General features: G+C 37.4%; 1 protein-coding gene and 1 long non-coding RNA gene across 3 annotated transcripts in view; one reads left to right on the top strand and one right to left on the bottom strand.

Annotated features, from left to right (window-relative positions):
• LOC136187638 (VPS10 domain-containing receptor SorCS2-like) overlaps positions 1–23,363 on the bottom strand; it is a 32,738-nt gene that overhangs the window by 1,207 nt on the left and 8,168 nt on the right. Inside the window, exons 7-33 of one of the 2 annotated variants that reach the window (XM_065975275.1) lie at positions 8,638–9,006; positions 8,405–8,587; positions 8,266–8,354; positions 7,923–8,063; positions 7,647–7,874; positions 7,475–7,588; positions 7,331–7,413; positions 7,082–7,268; positions 6,945–7,024; positions 6,785–6,882; positions 6,620–6,732; positions 6,500–6,570; positions 6,323–6,431; positions 6,022–6,209; positions 5,859–5,968; positions 5,703–5,807; positions 5,569–5,641; positions 5,395–5,498; positions 5,153–5,333; positions 4,980–5,101; positions 4,734–4,914; positions 4,268–4,564; positions 4,079–4,199; positions 3,956–4,020; positions 3,808–3,907; positions 3,411–3,760; positions 2,863–3,052 (exon numbers count right to left, since the gene is read on the bottom strand). In XM_065975275.1, the coding sequence (XP_065831347.1) occupies positions 3,412–3,760; positions 3,808–3,907; positions 3,956–4,020; positions 4,079–4,199; positions 4,268–4,564; positions 4,734–4,914; positions 4,980–5,101; positions 5,153–5,333; positions 5,395–5,498; positions 5,569–5,641; positions 5,703–5,807; positions 5,859–5,968; positions 6,022–6,209; positions 6,323–6,431; positions 6,500–6,570; positions 6,620–6,732; positions 6,785–6,882; positions 6,945–7,024; positions 7,082–7,268; positions 7,331–7,413; positions 7,475–7,588; positions 7,647–7,874; positions 7,923–8,063; positions 8,266–8,354; positions 8,405–8,587; positions 8,638–9,006 (3,861 nt within the window). In that variant the 3' untranslated portion in view covers positions 2,863–3,052; position 3,411. Of the gene's footprint in view, positions 1–2,862; positions 3,053–3,410; positions 3,761–3,807; positions 3,908–3,955; positions 4,021–4,078; positions 4,200–4,267; positions 4,565–4,733; positions 4,915–4,979; positions 5,102–5,152; positions 5,334–5,394; positions 5,499–5,568; positions 5,642–5,702; positions 5,808–5,858; positions 5,969–6,021; positions 6,210–6,322; positions 6,432–6,499; positions 6,571–6,619; positions 6,733–6,784; positions 6,883–6,944; positions 7,025–7,081; positions 7,269–7,330; positions 7,414–7,474; positions 7,589–7,646; positions 7,875–7,922; positions 8,064–8,265; positions 8,355–8,404; positions 8,588–8,637; positions 9,007–23,363 lie in introns of those variants that run through there. The other variant, XM_065975276.1, reaches the window with a different exon arrangement.
• Positions 1,476–1,796, top strand: LOC136187643 (uncharacterized). Its single transcript, XR_010669931.1, has 2 exons — positions 1,476–1,535; positions 1,585–1,796. It is a non-coding gene; the product is annotated as an uncharacterized lncRNA (long non-coding RNA).

Genomic DNA, 23,363 nt, shown 5'->3' with positions numbered 1-23,363 from the left:
CTTTAATCCCAGCAAATGCGAGCACTCCGTAGCTTATCTGTTGGTGGAAGCAAGTAGAAAACGGCGGTCGTTCCTGCGCAACAGTAGTTCCTTGAAAGCGACTCCTGTATATAATTATGGCATTGGTAATAATATGGTAGGCTAAGAGACGTATTGCTCTGTACGGAGACAAACCGGTCAATTCGTTGTGAAGCGACGCTTGTTATAATTATTAAAACCGTGTGTTATCGTTCTAAAAATCTTGACCTCGCGGATTTCCAACGAAAAGCGCTAGATCTACTCTAATATACTAATATAACAACCTCGCGCCGTCAAACGGTTCGTGCGAGTCAAAATTTGCAAAGAAAATGCGCTAATTGATTCGGGGGGGCCCCCAAGGCGTATCTTCGCACGTTTTCTTCGAATTAGAACGCGAAAACGGGCACTCGATCGCCAATACGCTCACCGACGCCTTGTTGTTGGCTCCCGCGTAGTTGTCGTCGCCAAAATCGGCCTTTTTCTTCGTCTACTGTGTCTGTCATCGCCACGTTATCACGTGTTCGTTTCCCGATGTCCGGGCCGTTCGACAAGCCCGCGAAAAAGCCAATCGATGATAATGTACAGCGAAACGTAAGAAGAAACTGGGAAGAAGAAGAACGCGACTACGAGGCATCGTACGCCATCTTGGCCTTGAGGCGAGAAATCTTGCCTCATCATTGCCAAGAATAGAATTGCTGACCATGATCATGATGCAATCGATAGTCAAACGGTCATTAAAAATTCGCACCTATTCGAAGGAACCAACCAGAGCGCTAGATGAACCCAACGTGACCTCAACGGACCAATGAGCGCGTTGGGCGGAGCTACACGGTTCAAAAGGGAAGTGCACACCGATTCTCCTTCAGTTGCGGCCTAGGGTGGGTGCGGCGTGGAGCAATCTGCGTCTCATCCTTGACGGACTGGCTCGGGAGATTGGCAAAAGGACAGTCTGGATCGTCGGATCAGCGTGGCCCACGGATTAATCCCGTGCCGGAGCCTCTAAGCAGGGCGATGGGGGGCTTCGGCCTCGGTTCACGCACTGAGCAGAAAGATCGCCTATAAGTCTTATTGTTGCCAAACGAGCACGACCTGCGTTAGGCAGAGTGGGTACGACTCGGAGGGGGTGTCGCAAGCGGTCTGGTTGCCGGCACTTATCTCACCAACTGGCGCGATTAGATTGCGGATGATCTGGCTCAGGAGAATTCGATCTGGGCATTGCACGTCCTTTCCTGTCGACTCCTACAAACGGTGGTCAGCCGCTCTCCATCTCAGAAGCCCTGGTTCTTAGCTTCGGCTTACCAATGTGGTCAGGTATCGTCGCGCCGGGGGACTCGGTATTAGGGGCCGACTACTCGTCCAGGCGGATACTGGTTGAGGTGGCCTATGAGGTCAAAACTCGCCCGAAACTTTTTGGAACGGGTGGCCATTGCTTTGCGGTGGCTGCCTTGAGCTACGAAGCGTCCGAACCTCCCCGTGGTGTAGCTCGGGTAACGCTAATACGGACGCATTCAGAAAAGGTACGTAGAACGATATTTTGACAGTGACTAATTGGGATTTGATTTTTAGATCGCGAGCGCTGAAGGAAAACGATCGACGAAGACGAAGACAGCCGAAGAAAACGATCGGCGAAGACGTACAGAAGGCCCGCGGAAGAACGGACGAACGAACGACGAAAGGAAGGATTGAAAAATACAGTGGACACGCTAGAGTAGGTTTCTGCATGAGTGCATGTACTGTAAAATTACTCTACGAAATAAAATCGAATGTGCGCGTCTTGATCGTGTACGGGGCCGTCGCGCATTCGTCCAGATTTGATTCTCGTTCAGCCTGCGATCTATTGGATTGTTTTCTGAGCGAATTGATCGACGTGGAAGGCAGAGGCAAGCGTTTTCACGCGATTCGACAAAATCGACGCTCGCCGTTTCTTTTTCAGACCTGGAGGCTAGAGCAGGCTTCGAAAATACAGTAGAACTCGGTAGGGACATGAGCGAGGACGATTTTAGCGAAACAAAGAGGTGTAGATCAAGGGAAAAAGAGAATGGTGGTGAATCTGCCTCGCTACAGAGAGCGGCACGCTGCGAGGCGTCTCTGATGCACTCGACAGGCAAAGAGGCGTCTTTGCTTTCGCCTGCTCCGAGTTCTGAGCAGCTAGAGGCCCTGGACGCAGAGCGAGATTTCTTCTTTGTGGTAGACGACTCCCGTATCAACCTGGAAGATATAAATCAATAAAAAAAGGTACTGTACAACTAAAAAGAGTGAGAGAGAGAAAGAAAATGACAAAGACACATTCAAAGACAGTAAGAATATAATATTATGGCAATTGATTTAGAAAGAGCAACCAAATGAAAAAAATGAGATTTCATTTCTCGTTGCTTGAGTCCGGAGCATAGTAAAATCCTTCAAACTGACCATCCTCCTTTTCGTTGAGAGGAGAAGCTTCTATAGAAAAACGTCAGTACGGTTCTTGACACTCCAGCCTCCCCAAATATTTCGATTTACAATCTGTCTAAAAGGGTCTATTGATTCCATTTTGGGCGCCTAGAAAAATAGACGAAGTGCATGCACTAAGTAATACAGTAGTCTACTGTCTAGAATAGAGAAATATATATCTATTTGAAACAAAAAAAAGAAAGAAACCGAGCCAGCATGAAATCTTGAAGTTCCTGGACAAACCGACACTCCAGCCTCTTCAAATTTCAATGTACACACTGACTAAAAGGGGTATGCGTATTGATTCCATTTTTGGGCGCCTAGAAAATGGACGAAGTGTACTAAGTAATTACTCATACTCACGTCGACGGCAACAGCGACAGCATTTTCGTCTCGAAAAAAATTGCACAGCCCTAAAGCGAGAGTTCCGTCGTGATGCGACAGAATTTTATAGCAATCAGGACACAAATTAGAAATTGGCTTACAGCAAGACACGTACACGTCATATCAACAATACTGCAACAGCGATCACAAACCAATAGCAGAGCGATTTACGATTGAGTTTCACCTGAAAACGCCAAACAGAACGTCGATTTCGCCTTCCCTAAAACAACATGGACGTGCAATCAAGACAAAGCGCTAAGAAAAATGAACTAAAGGTTTTCTCTTTCTATCTAGAACGCCCGCATACTTTACTCGCTCGAGCAGGGCACCAGCGTATCATCATGAAACTGGATACGCTTATATAAGGTAGCTAGCTATTTTAGATATGATTGCGTTCTCGGAATCAGTCCCATATTTGAGGGACAGTAGAAAGAGGAGCCCAGTATTTATCCACTAGTAAGCACATGCGAATTTAGATTAGCAAGGAATGCTACGTGTAACTATACGGTTTGAGCAGGGACACTATTATAGTATCGTCTATTTTAATTAATTAATTAATTAAAATATGCTGCACTGACCTTATGCCACAAGAAGATCGTCGTCGTCGTCGTCTGTGTTGACGCGCCTCTTCGATTTCTTTTTTTTCTTCTGCTTTCTACTCCTCGTCACTTCGTCGTCGTCGTCGTCGCCATCAATTGTTTCGTTGCGGAAGGACAGACTGCCCGTCGTGGCGAGAACGGAGTAGTGATGCTTTGTCGACCAATGCTTTCTCGCCAAAACGACGAGCCCGACGAGGAGTCCAATCACGACGACAGCCAAAACGCAACCGACAATGACGGTCGTTGCGGAAGGTCCCGTTCCTTTCACCGCGTTCACCGCGTCGCCGTTGTAGCCGCCACTCGTAGGCACGTCGTCAAATTTGATCGATCTGAAAACAATCGTCATCTAATAAAGACTGCGTTCGTTTCTCCTTACTTTGCAATCAATTTTTGGTTTTTCATTGAAACTTGAAACTGGTTCTTTTTGACCGACGTCGTCAGTGATTTCGTCACTTCGTCGTTTGACATATCAGAGCCTAAAGACTGACTCTAATTCCAGCAAGTGCGAGCTCTCCGTAGCTTACCTGTTGGTGGAAGCAAATAGAAAACAACGGTCGTTCCTGCAACAGTAATTCCTTGAAAGCGATTCCTGTATATATGGCAATTGGTAATAACATGTTAGACTAAAAGAGACGTATTGCACTTACGAAGACAGACCGGTTAACGTCCTCAATTCCTTGAGAAGCGACGCTTGAAATGCGTCTTGCTGTAGCGCGGCGTCGACGCCCGTCGGAAAATCGACATGTACTTCCGACGTACCGAGAGGAGCTGCACGAAAAAGAGAGAAACATATAAGCCTAACGATTCAACCGGTCCTCGCGACTCTCTGATTTTACCTTGAACAGCTGACGCCTCAATGGGATCCGAAAGCGAAGAGTAGCCCTTTGACGTCGACGCGCTGACCCATACGCCGTAGACGACGTTCGGTTTTAAGTTGAAGGCAGTGACGTTCATCTGATTTCCGCGGACGACGTAAATCTTACGTTCACCGCCAGTGTTGTTTTGGCCTTGCTTAACAATTTGCACTTTGAAGTGAAGTAGTTTTCCGTTCAAATGAATGGGACGACTCCACTGGATCATGATTGATGTTAGAGTCATAGGCGTTGAGCGCACGTTCACGGGAGCGCTTGGAACTGAAAAAGAAAAAACGCGCGATTTAGCAGGACTTAGTGTGCAGTGCCGCTTAGGAGTACTCTGGGCCGGGGAGCCTCAAACTTTTGAACGGTACTATAGACCCAGGACTGAGCCACAAGGCCTAGACACGCGCGCGGGAGTACCGATCAATTCTCAAAAGGCACTTACTTGCTTCCGCTGTGGTATTTTTCACTGTCAGACTGGTTGCGCCCGTTTTACCTTCATCGTTGACAAAAGCCAACGCGAATTTGTACGTTGTATACGGCATCAAATCCGTCACAAAATACGCGTAGATGTTTTGTATGGCCACGGGAATGGTGTACGTTTTCTGAGCGCCACCGGGATCAGTCTGCAAAGAGAAGGCAAACAAACAAATAATCGCCGATGGCTATGGCAAAACGTCGACTCCCTGACTTCTGTTATGACGCAATTCTTCGGATTTCCATTAAGAAATCGCAACTGCGGTACATTAAACGTCACTTTAATGGTCATGGAGTTGATCGTCAGAGCGCGAACGCGTTGCGGTGCAAAAGGCGCTGCGAACAAAATAAAAACCGACGACAGAACGTTAACCTATAGCAACTAACTCGTTTCAAGCGTCCTTGCACTAAAGAGCGCTGTTGGGGAACTGGATCCAGCGCTATTGTAAGCTGCTACTTGGAACTGATACTCTGTGTTTGCCATCAGTCCGGAGAATTCGTACAACGTTCCGAAGACGGTCGTCGACGCCACCAGCGCGCCGCGGAGAAACAAAGACGCGTTGTATCCCTGAAGAAAAAAGCAGTGAGTGCCGCGTTTGTTAGTACAAAGTCGCACGGCTGCATCGTACAGTGGGAGGCTCTTGCGTCGGGAGAGTGACGGGAGCCTTCCATCTGAATCCGATTGAACTACTGTCGTGAGTGTAGAAATCGACGTCGGTGGGCGTTGAAGGAGCTGCAGAGATCAAAGAAACAAAAGAATGAGCACTGAAAGTACATAGCACATCGATTGAGGTGCGTTTTACGAGATGTAATGCTGATGCTAGGTGTGAATGCCGATGGCGGGCTACGAATATTTGGAGACGTCACAGCGATGACCTTTACGTAGAGAGTCGTAATAAAAACACGATCAATAGAATAAATTGTCTGTTGCACTGACCGAAAAGTAGTAATTCACATTCCGTTGAAGTCCTCCGACCGTTGCAGACAGCGTGGTCGACGTCTGCGTTCCATTCTGATTTCCATTTGATAAGTACGTGTTAATCTTAGAAGAAGATTTCAGACGTTTTTTTCACGTATGCACAAAGCAAAATACCACATAGCCGGTGATCTTTCCATTGATCTGACTCGGTAGATCCCACGACAGAAAAGCCGTGCCAGTCTTCTTGTTCACATTGACGTGAACGTTCGTCGGCGCGGACGAGGCTACAACGACAATCATGAACAAATAACCGATACTGACGCAATAGGTTTTATACCTGCAGGTTTGGTGGTCGCCGCAACGGGAAAACCCCACGGACCAGATTTTCCGTCGGTAGTGTAGGCTCGAACTTCGAACTGGTACTTGGTGTTTGCTTTCAGTTTTGTTGCCAAATAGGTTAGCTGTCCTGGAGAGATCGAAGAATCGAGCACCGACCACGCAGAATTCGTATTGCCAGAAACCGATCTAGAGAGAGAACACCGTATAAGGACCGAGTAGGAGAAACAAGCTATACACGGTTCGTAAATGATCTAATTTCGGGAGAAGTTAGCAGTTCTAATGCTTTTATGAACATCTACCTAATTTGTATGGCGTAGCTCGCGACTGTTCCTTCCGGTGGAGGTTGCCAGTTGACGATAATATCGGACGCCGTTTGAACGGAGAGTGTCACATGCTGAGGAAGAAAATCTGAAGAAAAGGAAAGACGCAGGCAGGCGATGACCGATTCTTGTAGAAACAAAAGTCATTCCAATTACTTGCAACGGTCAACGTTGTTTGCGACGACAATTTTCCGTTGCCATTGGCGACCGCAACAGAAATTTTCCAGCTGTCAAAAAATGCATCGCGTTGACGAAAGAAAGCGCCTTGTTTCCTACCTTCCAGCGGTTGTAAACGTATATTTGAGAAAAGCTTGGGGCCTCGTCATCGTCACTGTTGACAAGTGAGAATGCACAAACGTCCACGTGTACTGAAGTCCAGACATGCTCGCCTACAACAAAGTCCTAAACCATTCGTTATAAGCGTATCTGAATAAATCGTACGTTTTGGTTCGCCAGTTTCGCAAATAAAAGAACGCCTTCACCTACTGAAGGTGTTTCCGGAACCATCGTTATGCTCACGGTTTGTTGACTAAAAGGAGCTGAAAACACGTTAGCAGGTGAACGGAGAGCCCCATTTTTCAATTATGAACGTCGAGGAGACCTGTCGTAGAAACTTCGAGGAAGGCGTATTGGGTGAAACTGGGCATGATGACGGAGACGTGAACAATGAATCGACCGAGTCTACAAAATAGGTATCAGTCGATAAATTCCTACGCGCCATCGTATGTCTCTCTGTACGTTGAATAGGAATGCTGAACTTTTGCAAATGCGGAGCCTTGCCCAATCTTTACGTTCTGATCACCAAAGTCCCAGTGAAAGAGAGCACTGGAAATGTTAGTGTTGGATGTAACAGTAAAAGTGATAGGAGTGTTTGCCCTTCCAATCAGCTGAGAGTTCACCGGCTGCAAATCGGAAGTAATAGAGGCTAAAGGCCAACAAGATACAAGTTTTAAATTATCCTCTGTACGGCAGTAATATAGCTCATACCGGATTGGGGACACGGAACAGTAACAGGACTATACAAAGCCTCTTCTCCACCACTGCACGTGTCGCCAGCCACCTTGCGGTAGCTATACAAATTAAAAGGAGCGCGACTCTCATTTTTAGGCGTTTCCATTAAAAAGAACTCACCCTTTTGATACAGCGTACGTGCCCGCGCAGTTGACCGGCGGAACGATTTCGAGTAGCTGACCATTGGACGCCAAGCACGGATCTCCAACGGAATTCATTTCAAAACCGAAATCACTGCAAGAAGTATCTCGAGTCCTCCCCAAAAATCTCCCAATATATTTACGCGACAAACCATTCGTAATCTTCTCGGCCACATGAACAATTCGTCGACGATATGGCCCGATCGTAGTTTCGTCCGTTGAAACAAGCGGTCGTTCTGCGTCGTCGCTCGTAGACGTAGTCTCTTCCCAATATGCAGGCTTTCTCCTCCGTTCTTTCGTCAGACGGATGCCACTGAGCGTAGTCCTTCTTTGCGCAATCTTTGCCCAATTCACCGCGCAAATCGACTCGAACGATAACCCTATACATACAGTATATGTATGTTCATTTCTATACTCCCGACTCTTACCATTCGCGTTTTCCTGGATAGTCACCGTAGACGCTGAAGACCGTCGATCGTTCGCCTGGTTCGGCGACGATCCCGTACGCGTATACGTCGAACTGGCTAAAATTTTTTCGTTTCCACGTCAGCCCTTCGTCAACAGTAAACCTAAAAACATTTCGTTGACCGTGCCACCTCCGCTAATCAGAGTTCTGCCGATAATTTTTTAAGTGTAGCGGAAGCATAGATATAACATCCCAAGAAAAATTTTATAGAGGCGTGGTTACTAAAAAATTTAGCTTTAGTTTAACAATCAATAGAAAAGGCTTCACTCGCCATTTTTTAATACTAATATATTTTCGTTTCTTACATAATATGATTGGTCGGTTGGAATTTGTCGATCGCGACAATGACTCCGCCGTGGTCACCCATATTGTAATAGTTTTCGCCTGGCAGACTCTAGGAAGTAGTCAACATACACTCTCTCACTCCTCCTATTTATACGGTACCTGCTGCCATGTGACGCCACCGTTGTTTGAAAGGTAGACGTCGTAGCTGAATCTCACCGTCTTTCCAAGCATGCCCGTCGCAATAATCAGACCGGGAGCTTGTGGACTGGAGAATATTTCCTCCGCTCTCGAATACGGATTATAGTGAACCCACTCCTGAGCCAAATGAAGCGAGCAGTCCGGCTAAAAAAGAAAAATACCTAAGGCAATTCATAATCACGCGATTGTCCTACGAGGAAACAGTTGATGGGAACGTTATTGACGTCGGCAAGAGGCGGCGTCACGTACGTCCATTCGCCGCCTTTGTCGAACGAGATGACGGTACGAAGAGGACGTTGTCCGACTTGGCCGATTTCCAATTGCGTCGCCACGTAGACGCCGCGCAGAGCGGCGATCCGTTCGAAGTCGAGCAGACGAAAGGGAACGTAGCGATTGTACCAAGACGGCGACGTGCCCGTGCGAGGATTGTGGTAGAGCGCTCGTTCGAGCGAGAGAGAAAATCGGTGACCCATCGCTTGGGATATGTAGAGATTCGTGCTGTTCGTCGCGTGATTGACGGCCACGAACACCTGGCCCTCACTGGCATCAGCTATAAAGTACTCCTGCCAAAGGAAGAGATATTAAATTGAGGGCCTAATCTTTGATTCTAAAGGCTAAATATTAAACTGAGAACCTAATATTTGATTCTAAAGTCCTAAATATTAAATTGAGGGCCTAATCTTTGATTCTAAAAGCCAAATATTAAATTCATGGCTTAATCTTTGATTTTAAAGGCCTAAGTATTAAATTCAGGGCCTAATCTTTGATTCACAGAGCCTAAATGTTAAATTGAGGGACTAATCTTTGATTCTAAAGGCCTAAGTATTAAATTGAGGGCCTAATCTTTGATTCTAAAGGCCTAAACTTTAAATTGAGGGCCTAATCTTTGATTCTAAAGGCTAAATATTAAATTGAGGACCTAATTTTGATTCTAAAGACTTAAATATAAAATTGAGTGCATAACCTTTGATTCTAAAGTCCTAAATATTAAATTGAGGGCCTAATCTTTGATTCTAAAGGCCTTAACTTTAAATTGAGGGCCTAATCCTTGATTCACAGGGCCTAAATGTTAAATTGAGGGACTAATCTTTGATTCTAAAGGCCTAAGTATTAAATTAAGGGCCTAATCTTTGATTCTAAAGGCCAAAATATTAAATTGAGGGCCTAATCTCTGATTCACAGGGCCTAAATATTAAATTGAGGGCCTAATCTTTGATTCTAAAGGCCTCAGTAATAAATTGAGGGCCTAATCTTTGATTCACAGAGCCTAAATGTTAAATTGAGAGACTAATCTTTGATTCTAAAAGCCTAAGTATTAAATTGAGGGCCTAATCTTTGATTCCAAAGGCCTAAATATTTAAAGGACGACCTAATCTTTGATTCTAAAGGCCTCAGTATTAAATTGATGGCCTAATCTTTGATTCCAAAGACCAGAATATTAAATTGAGGGCCTAATCTTTGCTTCTAAAGACCTAAGAATAAAATTGAGTGCATAATCTTTGATTCTAAAGATCTAAATATTAAATTGAGGAACTAATCTTTGATTCTAAAGGCCTAAGTATTAAATTGGGGGCCTAATCTTTGATTCTAAAGGCCTAAACTTTAAATTGAGGGCCTAATCTTTGATTCTAAAGGCCTAAGTATTAAATTAAGGGCCTAATCTTTGATTCTAAAGGCCAAATATTAAATTAAGGGCCTAATCTTTGATTCTAAAGGCCAAAATATTAAATTGAGGGCCTAATCTCTGATTCACAGGGCCTAAATATTAAATTGAGAGCCTAATCTTAGATTCTAAAGGCCTAAACTTTAAATTGAGGGCCTAATCTTTGATTCTAAAGACCTAAATAAAAAATTGAGTACATAACCTTTGATTCTAAAGTCCTAAATATTAAATTGAGGGCCTAATCTTTGATTCTAAAGGCCTCAGTAATAAATTCAGGGCCTAATCTTTGATTCACAGAGCGTAAATGTTAAATTGAGGGGCTAATCTTTGATTATAAAGGCCTAAATGTTAAATTGAGGACCTAATCTTTGATTCTAAATGCCAAATATTAAATTAGGAGCCTAATCTTTGATTCTAAAGGCCAAAATATTAAATTGAGGGCCTAATCTCTGATTCACAGGGCCTAAATATTAAATTGAGGGCCTAATCTTTGATTCTAAAGGCCTCAGTAATAAATTGAGGGCCTAATCTTTGATTCACAGAGCCTAAATGTTAAATTGAGGGACTAATCTTTGATTATAAAGGCCTAAGTATTAAATTGAGGGCCTAATCTTTCATTCTAAAGGCCTAAGTATTAAATTGAGAGCCTAATCTTTGATTCTAAAGGCTAAATATTAAATTGAGGACCTAATCTTTGATTCTAAAGACCTAAATATAAAATTGAGTGCATAACCTTTGATTCTAAGGTCCTAAATATTAAATTGAGGGCCTAATCTTTGATTCTAAAGGCCTAAACTTTAAATTAAGGGCCTAATCTTTGATTCTAAATGCCAAATATTAAATTAAGGGCCTAATCTTTGATTCTAAAGGCCAAAATATTAAATTGAGGGCCTAATCTCTGATTCACAGGGCCTAAATATTAAATTGAGAGCCTAATCTTAGATTCTAAAGGCCTAAACTTTAAATTGAGGGCCTAATCTTTGATTCTAAAGACCTAAATAAAAAATTGAGTGCATAACCTTTGATTCTAAAGTCCTAAATATTAAATTGAGGGCCTAATCTTTGATTCTAAAGGCCTCAGTAATAAATTCAGGGAATAATCTTTGATTCACAGAGCGTAAATGTTAAATTGAGGGACTAATCTTTGATTATAAAGGCCTAAGTATTAAATTGAGGGCCTAATCTTTGATTCTAAAGACCTAAATAAAAAATTGAGTGCATAACCTTTGATTCTAAAGTCCCAAATATTAAATTGAGGGCCTAATCTTTGATTCTAAAGACCTAAATATAAAACTGAGTGCATAACCTTTGATTCTAAAGTCGTAAATATTAAATTGAGGGCCTAATCTTTGATTCTAAAGGCCAAAATATTAAATTGAGAGCCTAATCTTTGATTCTAAAGACCTAAATATAAAATTGAGTGCCTAATCTTTGATTCTAAAAACCTAGATATTAAATTGAGGGCCTAATCTTTGATTCTAAATGCCAAATATTAAATTAAGAGCCTAATCTTTGATTCTAAAGGTCAAAATATTAAATTGAGGGCCTAATCTCTGATTCAGAGCGCCTAAATATTAAATTGAGGGCCTAATATTTGATTCTAAAGGCCTCAGTAATAAATTGAGGGCATAATCTTTGATTCACAGAGCCTAAATGTTAAATTGAGGGACTAATCTTTGATTATAAAGGCCTAAGTATTAAATTGAGGACCTAATCTTTGATTCTAAAGGCCTAAACTTTAAATTGAGGGCCTAATCTTTGATTCTAAAGTTCTAAATATTAAATTGAGGGCCTAATCTTTGATTCTAAATGCCTAAACTTCAAATTGAGGGGCTAATCTTTGATTCTAAAGGCCTAAATATTAAATTGAGGGCCTAATCTTTGATTCTAAATGCCAAATATTAAATTAAGAGCCTAATCTTTGATTCTAAAGGCGAAAATATTAAATTGAGGACCTAATCTCTGATTCACAGGGCCTAAATATTAAATTGAGGGCCTAATCTTTGATTCTAAAGGCCTCAGTAATAAATTGAGGGCCTAATCTTTGATTCACAGAGCCTAAATGTTAAATTGAGGGACTAATCTTTGATTATAAAGGCCTAAGTATTAAATTGAGGGCCTAATCTTTGATTCTAAAGGCCTAAACTTTAAATTCAGGGCCTAATCTTTTATTCTAAAGACCTAAATATAAAACTGAGTGCATAACCTTTGATTCTAAAGTCGTCAATATTAAATTGAGGGCCTAATCTTTGATTCTAAAGACCTAAATATAAAATTGAGTGCATAACCTTTGATTCTAAAGGCCAAAATATTAAATTGAGGGCCTAATCTTTGATTCTAAAGGCCTAAACTTTAAATTAAGGGCCTAATCTTTGATTCTAAAGACCTAAATATAAAATTGAGTGCCTAATCTTTGATTCTAAAGGCCTAAATATTAAATTGAGGGCCTAATCTTTGATTCTAAATGCCAAATATTAAATTAAGAGCCTAATCTTTGATTCTAAAGGCCAAAATCTTAAATTGAGGGCCTAATCTCTGATTAACAGGGCCTAAATATTAAATTGAGGGCCTAATCTTTGATTCTAAAGGCCTCAGTAATAAATTGAGGGCCTAATCTTTGATTCTAAAAGCCAAAATATTAAATTGAGGGCCTAATCTCTGATTCACAGAGCCTAAATATTAAATTGAGAGCCTAATCTTTGATTCTAAAGGCCTAAACTTTAAATTGAGGGCCTAATCTTTGATTCTAAAGACCTAAAAATAAATTGAGTGCATAACCTTTGATTCTAAAGTCCTAAATATTAAATTGAGGGCCTAATCTTTGATTCTAAAGGCCTAAACTTTAAATTGAGGGCCTAATCCTTGATTCACAGGGCCTAAATGTTAAATTGAGGGACTAATCTTTGATTCTAGAGGCCTAAGTATTAAATTGAGGGCCTAATCTTTGATCCTAAAGGTCTAAACTTTAAATTGAGGGCCTAATCTTTGATTCTAAAGACCTAAATATAAAACTGAGTGCATAACCTTTGATTCTAAAGTCGTAAATATTAAATTGAGGGCCTAATCTTTGATTCTAAAGGCCAAAATATTAAATTGAGGGCCTAATCTTTGATTCTAAAGGCCTGAACTTTAAATTAAGGGCCTAATCTTTGATTCTAAAGACCTAAATATAAAATTGAGTGCCTAATCTTTGATTCTAAAGGCCTAAATATTAAATTGAGGGCCTAATCTTTGATTCTAAAGGCCTAAGTATTAAATTGAGAGCATAATCTTTGAATCTAAAGGCTAAATATTAAATTGAGGACCTAATCTTTGATTCTAAAGACCTAAATATAAAATTGAGTTCATAACCTTTGATTCTAAAGTCCTAAATATTAAATTGAGGGTATAATCTTTGATTCGAAAGACCTAAACTTTAAATTGAGGACCTAATCTTTGATTCTAAAGGCCTAAACTTTAAATTGAGGGCCTAATCTTTGATTCTAAAGACCTAAATATAAAATTGAGTGCCTAATCTTTGATTCTAAAGGCCTAAATGTTAAATTGAGGACCTAATCTTTGATTCTAAATGCCAAATATTAAATTAGGAGCCTAATCTTTGATTCTAAAGGCCAAAATATTAAATTGAGGGCCTAATCTCTGATTCACAGGGCCTAAATATTAAATTGAGGGCCTAATCTTTGATTCTAAAGGCCTCAGTAATAAATTGAGGGCCTAATCTTTGATTCACAGAGCCTAAATGTTAAATTGAGGGACTAATCTTTGATTATAAAGGCCTAAGTATTAAATTGAGGGCCTAATCTTTCATTCTAAAGGCCTAAGTATTAAATTGAGAGCCTAATCTTTGATTCTAAAGGCTAAATATTAAATTGAGGACCTAATCTTTGATTCTAAGGATCTAAATATAAAATTGAGTGCATAACCTTTGATTCTAAGGTCCTAAATATTAAATTGAGGGCCTAATCTTTGATTCTAAAGGCCTAAACTTTAAATTAAGGGCCTAATCTTTGATTCTAAATGCCAAATATTAAATTAAGGGCCTAATCTTTGATTCTAAAGGCCAAAATATTAAATTGAGGGCCTAATCTCTGATTCACAGGGCCTAAATATTAAATTGAGAGCCTAATCTTAGATTCTAAAGGCCTAAACTTTAAATTGAGGGCCTAATCTTTGATTCTAAAGACCTAAATAAAAAATTGAGTGCATAACCTTTGATTCTAAAGTCCTAAATATTAAATTGAGGGCCTAATCTTTGATTCTAAAGGCCTCAGTAATAAATTCAGGGCCTAATCTTTGATTCACAGAGCGTAAATGTTAAATTGAGGGACTAATCTTTGATTATAAAGGCCTAAGTATTAAATTGAGGGCCTAATCTTTGATTCTAAAGACCTAAATAAAAAATTGAGTGCATAACCTTTGATTCTAAAGTCCCAAATATTAAATTGAGGGCCTAATCTTTGATTCTAAAGACCTAAATATAAAACTGAGTGCATAACCTTTGATTCTAAAGTCGTAAATATTAAATTGAGGGCCTAATCTTTGATTCTAAAGGCCAAAATATTAAATTGAGGGCCTAATCTTTGATTCTAAAGACCTAAATATAAAATTGAGTGCCTAATCTTTGATTCTAAAGGCCTAGATATTAAATTGAGGGCCTAATCTTTGATTCTAAATGCCAAATATTAAATTAAGAGCCTAATCTTTGATTCTAAAGGCCAAAATATTAAATTGAGGGCCTAATCTCTGATTCACAGGGCCTAAATATTAAATTGAGGGCCTAATCTTTGATTCTAAAGGCCTCAGTAATAAATTGAGGGCATAATCTTTGATTCACAGAGCCTAAATGTTAAATTGAGGGACTAATCTTTGATTATAAAGGCCTAAGTATTAAATTGAGGACCTAATCTTTGATTCTAAAGGCCTAAACATTAAATTGAGGGCCTAATCTTTGATTCTAAATGCCAAATATTAAATTAAGGGCCTAATCTTTGATTCTAAAGGCCAAAATATTAAATTGAGGGCCTAATCTTTGATTCAAAGAGCCTAAATATAAAATTGAGTGCATAACCTTTGATTCTAAAGTCCTAAATATTAAATTAAGGGCCTAATCTTTGATTCTAAAGTCGTAAATATTAAATTGAGGGCCTAATCTTTGATTCGAAAGACCTAAACTTTAAATTGAGGGCCTAATCTTTGATTCTAAAGTTCTAAATATTAAATTGAGGGCCTAATCTTTGATTCTAAATGCCTAAACTTCAAATTGAGGGCTAATCTTTGATTCTAAAGGCCTAAATATTAAATTGAGGGCCTAATCTTTGATTCTAAATGCCAAATATTAAATTAAGAGCCTAATCTTTGATTCTAAAGGCGAAAATATTAAATTGAGGACCTAATCTCTGATTCACAGGGCCTAAATATTAAATTGAGGGCCTAATCTTTGATTCTAAAGGCCTCAGTAATAAATTGAGGGCCTAATCTTTGATTCACAGAGCCTAAATGTTAAATTGAGGGACTAATCTTTGATTATAAAGGCCTAAGTATTAAATTGAGGGCCTAATCTTTGATTCTAAAGGCCTAAACTTTAAATTCAGAGCCTAATCTTTTATTCTAAAGACCTAAATATAAAACTCAGTGCATAACCTTTGATTCAAAAGTCGTCAATATTAAATTGAGGGCCTAATCTTTGATTCTAAAGACCTAAATATAAAATTGAGTGCATAACCTTTGATTCTAAAGGCCTAAACTTTAAATTGAGGGCCTAATCTTTGATTCTAAAGACCTAAAAATAAATTGAGTGCATAACCTTTGATTCTAAAGTCCTAAATATTAAATTGAGGGCCTAATCTTTGATTCTAAAGGCCTAAACTTTAAATTGAGGGCCTAATCCTTGATTCACAGGGCCTAAATGTTAAATTGAGGGACTAATCTTTGATTCTAGAGGCCTAAGTATTAAATTGAGGGCCTAATCTTTGATCCTAAAGGTCTAAACTTTAAATTGAGGGCCTAATCTTTGATTCTAAAGACCTAAATATAAAACTGAGTGCATAACCTTTGATTCTAAAGTCGTAAATATTAAATTGAGGGCCTAATCTTTGATTCTAAAGGCCAAAATATTAAATTGAGGGCCTAATCTTTGATTCTAAAGGCCTAAACTTTAAATTAAGGGCCTAATCTTTGATTCTAAAGACCTAAATATAAAATTGAGTGCCTAATCTTTGATTCTAAAGGCCTAAATATTAAATTGAGGGCCTAATCTTTGATTCTAAAGGCCTAAGTATTAAATTGAGAGCATAATCTTTGAATCTAAAGGCTAAATATTAAATTGAGGACCTAATCTTTGATTCTAAAGACCTAAATATAAAATTGAGTTCATAACCTTTGATTCTAAAGTCCTAAATATTAAATTGAGGGTATAATCTTTGATTCGAAAGACCTAAACTTTAAATTGAGGGCCTAATCTTTGATTCTAAAGGCCTAAACTTTAAATTGAGGGCCTAATCTTTGATTCTAAAGACCTAAATATAAAATTGAGTGCCTAATCTTTGATTCTAAAGGCCTAAATGTTAAATTGAGGACCTAATCTTTGATTCTAAATGCCAAATATTAAATTAGAGCCTAATCTTTGATTCTAAAGGCCAAAATATTAAATTGAGGGCCTAATCTCTGATTCACAGGGCCTAAATATTAAATTGAGGGCCTAATCTTTGATTCTAAAGGCCTCAGTAATAAATTGAGGGCCTAATCTTTGATTCACAGAGCCTAAATGTTAAATTGAGGGACTAATCTTTGATTATAAAGGCCTAAGTATTAAATTGAGGGCCTAATCTTTCATTCTAAAGGCCTAAGTATTAAATTGAGAGCCTAATCTTTGATTCTAAAGGCTAAATATTAAATTGAGGACCTAATCTTTGATTCTAAGGACCTAAATATAAAATTGAGTGCATAACCTTTGATTCTAAGGTCCTAAATATTAAATTGAGGGCCTAATCTTTGATTCTAAAGGCCTAAACTTTAAATTAAGGGCCTAATCTTTGATTCTAAATGCCAAATATTAAATTAAGGGCCTAATCTTTGATTCTAAAGGCCAAAATATTAAATTGAGGGCCTAATCTCTGATTCACAGGGCCTAAATATTAAATTGAGAGCCTAATCTTAGATTCTAAAGGCCTAAACTTTAAATTGAGGGCCTAATCTTTGATTCTAAAGACATAAATAAAAAATTGAGTGCATAACCTTTGATTCTAAAGTCCTAAATATTAAATTGAGGGCCTAATCTTTGATTCTAAAGGCCTCAGTAATAAATTCAGGGCCTAATCTTTGATTCACAGAGCGTAAATGTTAAATTGAGGGACTAATCTTTGATTATAAAGGCCTAAGTATTAAATTGAGGGCCTAATCTTTGATTCTAAAGACCTAAATAAAAAATTGAGTGCATAACCTTTGATTCTAAAGTCCCAAATATTAAATTGAGGGCCTAATCTTTGATTCTAAAGACCTAAATATAAAACTGAGTGCATAACCTTTGATTCTAAAGTCGTAAATATTAAATTGAGGGCCTAATCTTTGATTCTAAAGGCCAAAATATTAAATTGAGGGCCTAATCTTTGATTCTAAAGACCTAAATATAAAATTGAGTGCCTAATCTTTGATTCTAAAGGCCTAGATATTAAATTGAGGGCCTAATCTTTGATTCTAAATGCCAAATATTAAATTAAGAGCCTAATCTTTGATTCTAAAGGCCAAAATATTAAATTGAGGGCCTAATCTCTGATTCACAGGGCCTAAATATTAAATTGAGGGCCTAATCTTTGATTCTAAAGGCCTCAGTAATAAATTGAGGGCATAATCTTTGATTCACAGAGCCTAAATGTTAAATTGAGGGACTAATCTTTGATTATAAAGGCCTAAGTATTAAATTGAGGACCTAATCTTTGATTCTAAAGGCCTAAACATTAAATTGAGGGCCTAATCTTTGATTCTAAATGCCAAATATTAAATTAAGGGCCTAATCTTTGATTCTAAAGACCAAAATATTAAATTGAGGGCCTAATCTTTGATTCAAAGAGCCTAAATATAAAATTGAGTGCATAACCTTTGATTCTAAAGTCCTAAATATTAAATTAAGGGCCTAATCTTTGATTCTAAAGTCGTAAATATTAAATTGAGGGCCTAATCTTTGATTCGAAAGACCTAAACTTTAAATTGAGGGCCTAATCTTTGATTCTAAAGTTCTAAATATTAAATTGAGGGCCTAATCTTTGATTCTAAATGCCTAAACTTCAAATTGAGGGGCTAATCTTTGATTCTAAAGGCCTAAATATTAAATTGAGGGCCTAATCTTTGATTCTAAATGCCAAATATTAAATTAAGAGCCTAATCTTTGATTCTAAAGGCGAAAATATTAAATTGAGGACCTAATCTCTGATTCACAGGGCCTAAATATTAAATTGAGGGCCTAATCTTTGATTCTAAAGGCCTCAGTAATAAATTGAGGGCCTAATCTTTGATTCACAGAGCCTAAATGTTAAATTGAGGGACTAATCTTTGATTATAAAGGCCTAAGTATTAAATTGAGGGCCTAATCTTTGATTCTAAAGGCCTAAACTTTAAATTCAGGGCCTAATCTTTTATTCTAAAGACCTAAATATAAAACTGAGTGCATAACCTTTGATTCTAAAGTCGTCAATATTAAATTGAGGGCCTAATCTTTGATTCTAAAGACCTAAATATAAAATTGAGTGCATAACCTTTGATTCTAAAGGCCAAAATATTAAATTGAGGGCCTAATCTTTGATTCTAAAGGCCTAAACTTTAAATTAAGGGCCTAATCTTTGATTCTAAAGACCTAAATATAAAATTGAGTGCCTAATCTTTGATTCTAAAGGCCTAAATATTAAACAGGGCCTAATCTTTGATTCTAAATGCCAAATATTAAATTAAGAGCCTAATCTTTGATTCTAAAGGCCAAAATCTTAAATTGAGGGCCTAATCTCTGATTAACAGGGCCTAAATATTAAATTGAGGGCCTAATCTTTGATTCTAAAGGCCTAAACTTTAAATTAAGAGCCTAATCTTTGATTCTAAAGGCCAAAATCTTAAATTGAGGGCCTAATCTCTGATTAACAGGGCCTAAATATTAAATTGAGGGCCTAATCTTTGATTCTAAAGGCCTCAGTATTAAATTGAGGGCCTAATTTTTGATTCTAAAGGCCTAAACTTTAAATTGAGGGCCTAATCTTTGATTCTAAATGCCAAATATTAAATTAAGGGCCTAATCTTTGATTCTAAAAGCCAAAATATTAAATTGAGGGCCTAATCTTTGATTCTAAAGGCCTAAACTTTAAATTGAGGGCCTAATCCTTGATTCACAGGGCCTAAATGTTAAATTGAGGGACTAATCTTTGATTCTAGAGGCCTAAGTATTAAATTGAGGGCCTAATCTTTGATCCTAAAGGTCTAAACTTTAAATTGAGGGCCTAATCTTTGATTCTAAAGACCTAAATATAAAACTGAGTGCATAACCTTTGATTCTAAAGTCGTAAATATTAAATTGAGGGCCTAATCTTTGATTCTAAAGGCCAAAATATTAAATTGAGGGCCTAATCTTTGATTCTAAAGGCCTAAACTTTAAATTGAGGGCCTAATCTCTGATTCTAAAGACCTAAAAATAAATTGAGTGCATAACCTTTGATTCTAAAGTCCTAAATATTAAATTGAGGGCCTAATCTTTGATTCTAAAGGCCTAAGTATTAAATTGAGAACATAATCTTTGATTCTAAAGCCTAAATATTAAATTGAGGACCTAATCTTTGATTCTAAAGAACTAAATATAAAATTGAGTGCCTAATCTTTGATTCTAAAGGCCTAAATATTAAATTGAGGGCCTAATCTTTGATTCTAAAGGCCTAAGTATTAAATTGAGAGCATAATCTTTGAATCTAAAGGCTAAATATTAAATTGAGGACCTAATCTTTGATTCTAAAGACCTAAATATAAAATTGAGTTCATAACCTTTGATTCTAAAGTCCTAAATATTAAATTGAGGGTATAATCTTTGATTCGAAAGACCTAAACTTTAAATTGAGGACCTAATCTTTGATTCTAAAGGCCTAAACTTTAAATTGAGGGCCTAATCTTTGATTCTAAAGACCTAAATATAAAATTGAGTGCCTAATCTTTGATTCTAAAGGCCTAAATGTTAAATTGAGGACCTAATCTTTGATTCTAAATGCCAAATATTAAATTAGGAGCCTAATCTTTGATTCTAAAGGCCAAAATATTAAATTGAGGGCCTAATCTCTGATTCACAGGGCCTAAATATTAAATTGAGGGCCTAATCTTTGATTCTAAAGGCCTCAGTAATAAATTGAGGGCCTAATCTTTGATTCACAGAGCCTAAATGTTAAATTGAGGGACTAATCTTTGATTATAAAGGCCTAAGTATTAAATTGAGGGCCTAATCTTTCATTCTAAAGGCCTAAGTATTAAATTGAGAGCCTAATCTTTGATTCTAAAGGCTAAATATTAAATTGAGGACCTAATCTTTGATTCTAAGGATCTAAATATAAAATTGAGTGCATAACCTTTGATTCTAAGGTCCTAAATATTAAATTGAGGGCCTAATCTTTGATTCTAAAGGCCTAAACTTTAAATTAAGGGCCTAATCTTTGATTCTAAATGCCAAATATTAAATTAAGGGCCTAATCTTTGATTCTAAAGGCCAAAATATTAAATTGAGGGCCTAATCTCTGATTCACAGGGCCTAAATATTAAATTGAGAGCCTAATCTTAGATTCTAAAGGCCTAAACTTTAAATTGAGGGCCTAATCTTTGATTCTAAAGACCTAAATAAAAAATTGAGTGCATAACCTTTGATTCTAAAGTCGTAAATATTAAATTGAGGGCCTAATCTTTGATTCTAAAGGCCTCAGTAATAAATTCAGGGCCTAATCTTTGATTCACAGAGCGTAAATGTTAAATTGAGGGACTAATCTTTGATTATAAAGGCCTAAGTATTAAATTGAGGGCCTAATCTTTGATTCTAAAGACCTAAATAAAAAATTGAGTGCATAACCTTTGATTCTAAAGTCCCAAATATTAAATTGAGGGCCTAATCTTTGATTCTAAAGACCTAAATATAAAACTGAGTGCATAACCTTTGATTCTAAAGTCGTAAATATTAAATTGAGGGCCTAATCTTTGATTCTAAAGGCCAAAATATTAAATTGAGGGCCTAATCTTTGATTCTAAAGACCTAAATATAAAATTGAGTGCCTAATCTTTGATTCTAAAGGCCTAGATATTAAATTGAGGGCCTAATCTTTGATTCTAAATGCCAAATATTAAATTAAGAGCCTAATCTTTGATTCTAAAGGCCAAAATATTAAATTGAGGGCCTAATCTCTGATTCACAGGGCCTAAATATTAAATTGAGGGCCTAATCTTTGATTCTAAAGGCCTCAGTAATAAATTGAGGGCATAATCTTTGATTCACAGAGCCTAAATGTTAAATTGAGGGACTAATCTTTGATTATAAAGGCCTAAGTATTAAATTGAGGACCTAATCTTTGATTCTAAAGGCCTAAACATTAAATTGAGGGCCTAATCTTTGATTCTAAATGCCAAATATTAAATTAAGGGCCTAATCTTTGATTCTAAAGGCCAAAATATTAAATTGAGGGCCTAATCTTTGATTCAAAGAGCCTAAATATAAAATTGAGTGCATAACCTTTGATTCTAAAGTCCTAAATATTAAATTAAGGGCCTAATCTTTGATTCTAAAGTCGTAAATATTAAATTGAGGGCCTAATCTTTGATTCGAAAGACCTAAACTTTAAATTGAGGGCCTAATCTTTGATTCTAAAGTTCTAAATATTAAATTGAGGGCCTAATCTTTGATTCTAAATGCCTAAACTTCAAATTGAGGGCTAATCTTTGATTCTAAAGGCCTAAATATTAAATTGAGGGCCTAATCTTTGATTCTAAATGCCAAATATTAAATTAAGAGCCTAATCTTTGATTCTAAAGGCGAAAATATTAAATTGAGGACCTAATCTCTGATTCACAGGGCCTAAATATTAAATTGAGGGCCTAATCTTTGATTCTAAAGGCCTCAGTAATAAATTGAGGGCCTAATCTTTGATTCACAGAGCCTAAATGTTAAATTGAGGGACTAATCTTTGATTATAAAGGCCTAAGTATTAAATTGAGGGCCTAATCTTTGATTCTAAAGGCCTAAACTTTAAATTCAGGGCCTAATCTTTTATTCTAAAGACCTAAATATAAAACTGAGTGCATAACCTTTGATTCTAAAGTCGTCAATATTAAATTGAGGGCCTAATCTTTGATTCTAAAGACCTAAATATAAAATTGAGTGCATAACCTTTGATTCTAAAGGCCAAAATATTAAATTGAGGGCCTAATCTTTGATTCTAAAGGCCTAAACTTTAAATTAAGGGCCTAATCTTTGATTCTAAAGACCTAAATATAAAATTGAGTGCCTAATCTTTGATTCTAAAGGCCTAAATATTAAACAGGGCCTAATCTTTGATTCTAAATGCCAAATATTAAATTAAGAGCCTAATCTTTGATTCTAAAGGCCAAAATCTTAAATTGAGGGCCTAATCTCTGATTAACAGGGCCTAAATATTAAATTGAGGGCCTAATCTTTGATTCTAAAGGCCTAAACTTTAAATTAAGAGCCTAATCTTTGATTCTAAAGGCCAAAATCTTAAATTGAGGGCCTAATCTCTGATTAACAGGGCCTAAATATTAAATTGAGGGCCTAATCTTTGATTCTAAAGGCCTCAGTATTAAATTGAGGGCCTAATTTTTGATTCTAAAGGCCTAAACTTTAAATTGAGGGCCTAATCTCTGATTCTAAAGACCTAAAAATAAATTGAGTGCATAACCTTTGATTCTAAAGTCCTAAATATTAAATTGAGGGCCTAATCTTTGATTCTAAAGGCCTAAGTATTAAATTGAGAACATAATCTTTGATTCTAAAGCCTAAATATTAAATTGAGGACCTAATCTTTGATTCTAAAGAACTAAATATAAAATTGAGTGCATAACCTTTGATTCTAAAGTCCTAAATATTAAATTGAGGGTCTAATCTTTGATTCTAAAGGCCTAAACTTTAAATTGAGGGCCTAATCCTTGATTCACAGGGCCTAAATGTTAAATTGAGGGACTAATCTTTGATTCTAAAGGCCTAAGTATTAAATTAAGGGCCTAATCTTTGATTCTAAAGGCCAA

This window comes from Oscarella lobularis, chromosome 5, assembly GCF_947507565.1.
Source record: "Oscarella lobularis chromosome 5, ooOscLobu1.1, whole genome shotgun sequence".
Taxonomy (NCBI): Eukaryota; Metazoa; Porifera; class Homoscleromorpha; order Homosclerophorida; family Oscarellidae; genus Oscarella; species Oscarella lobularis.
Note: the sequence above shows the minus strand (reverse complement) of the source record. Positions and strands in the feature narration are given on the sequence as shown.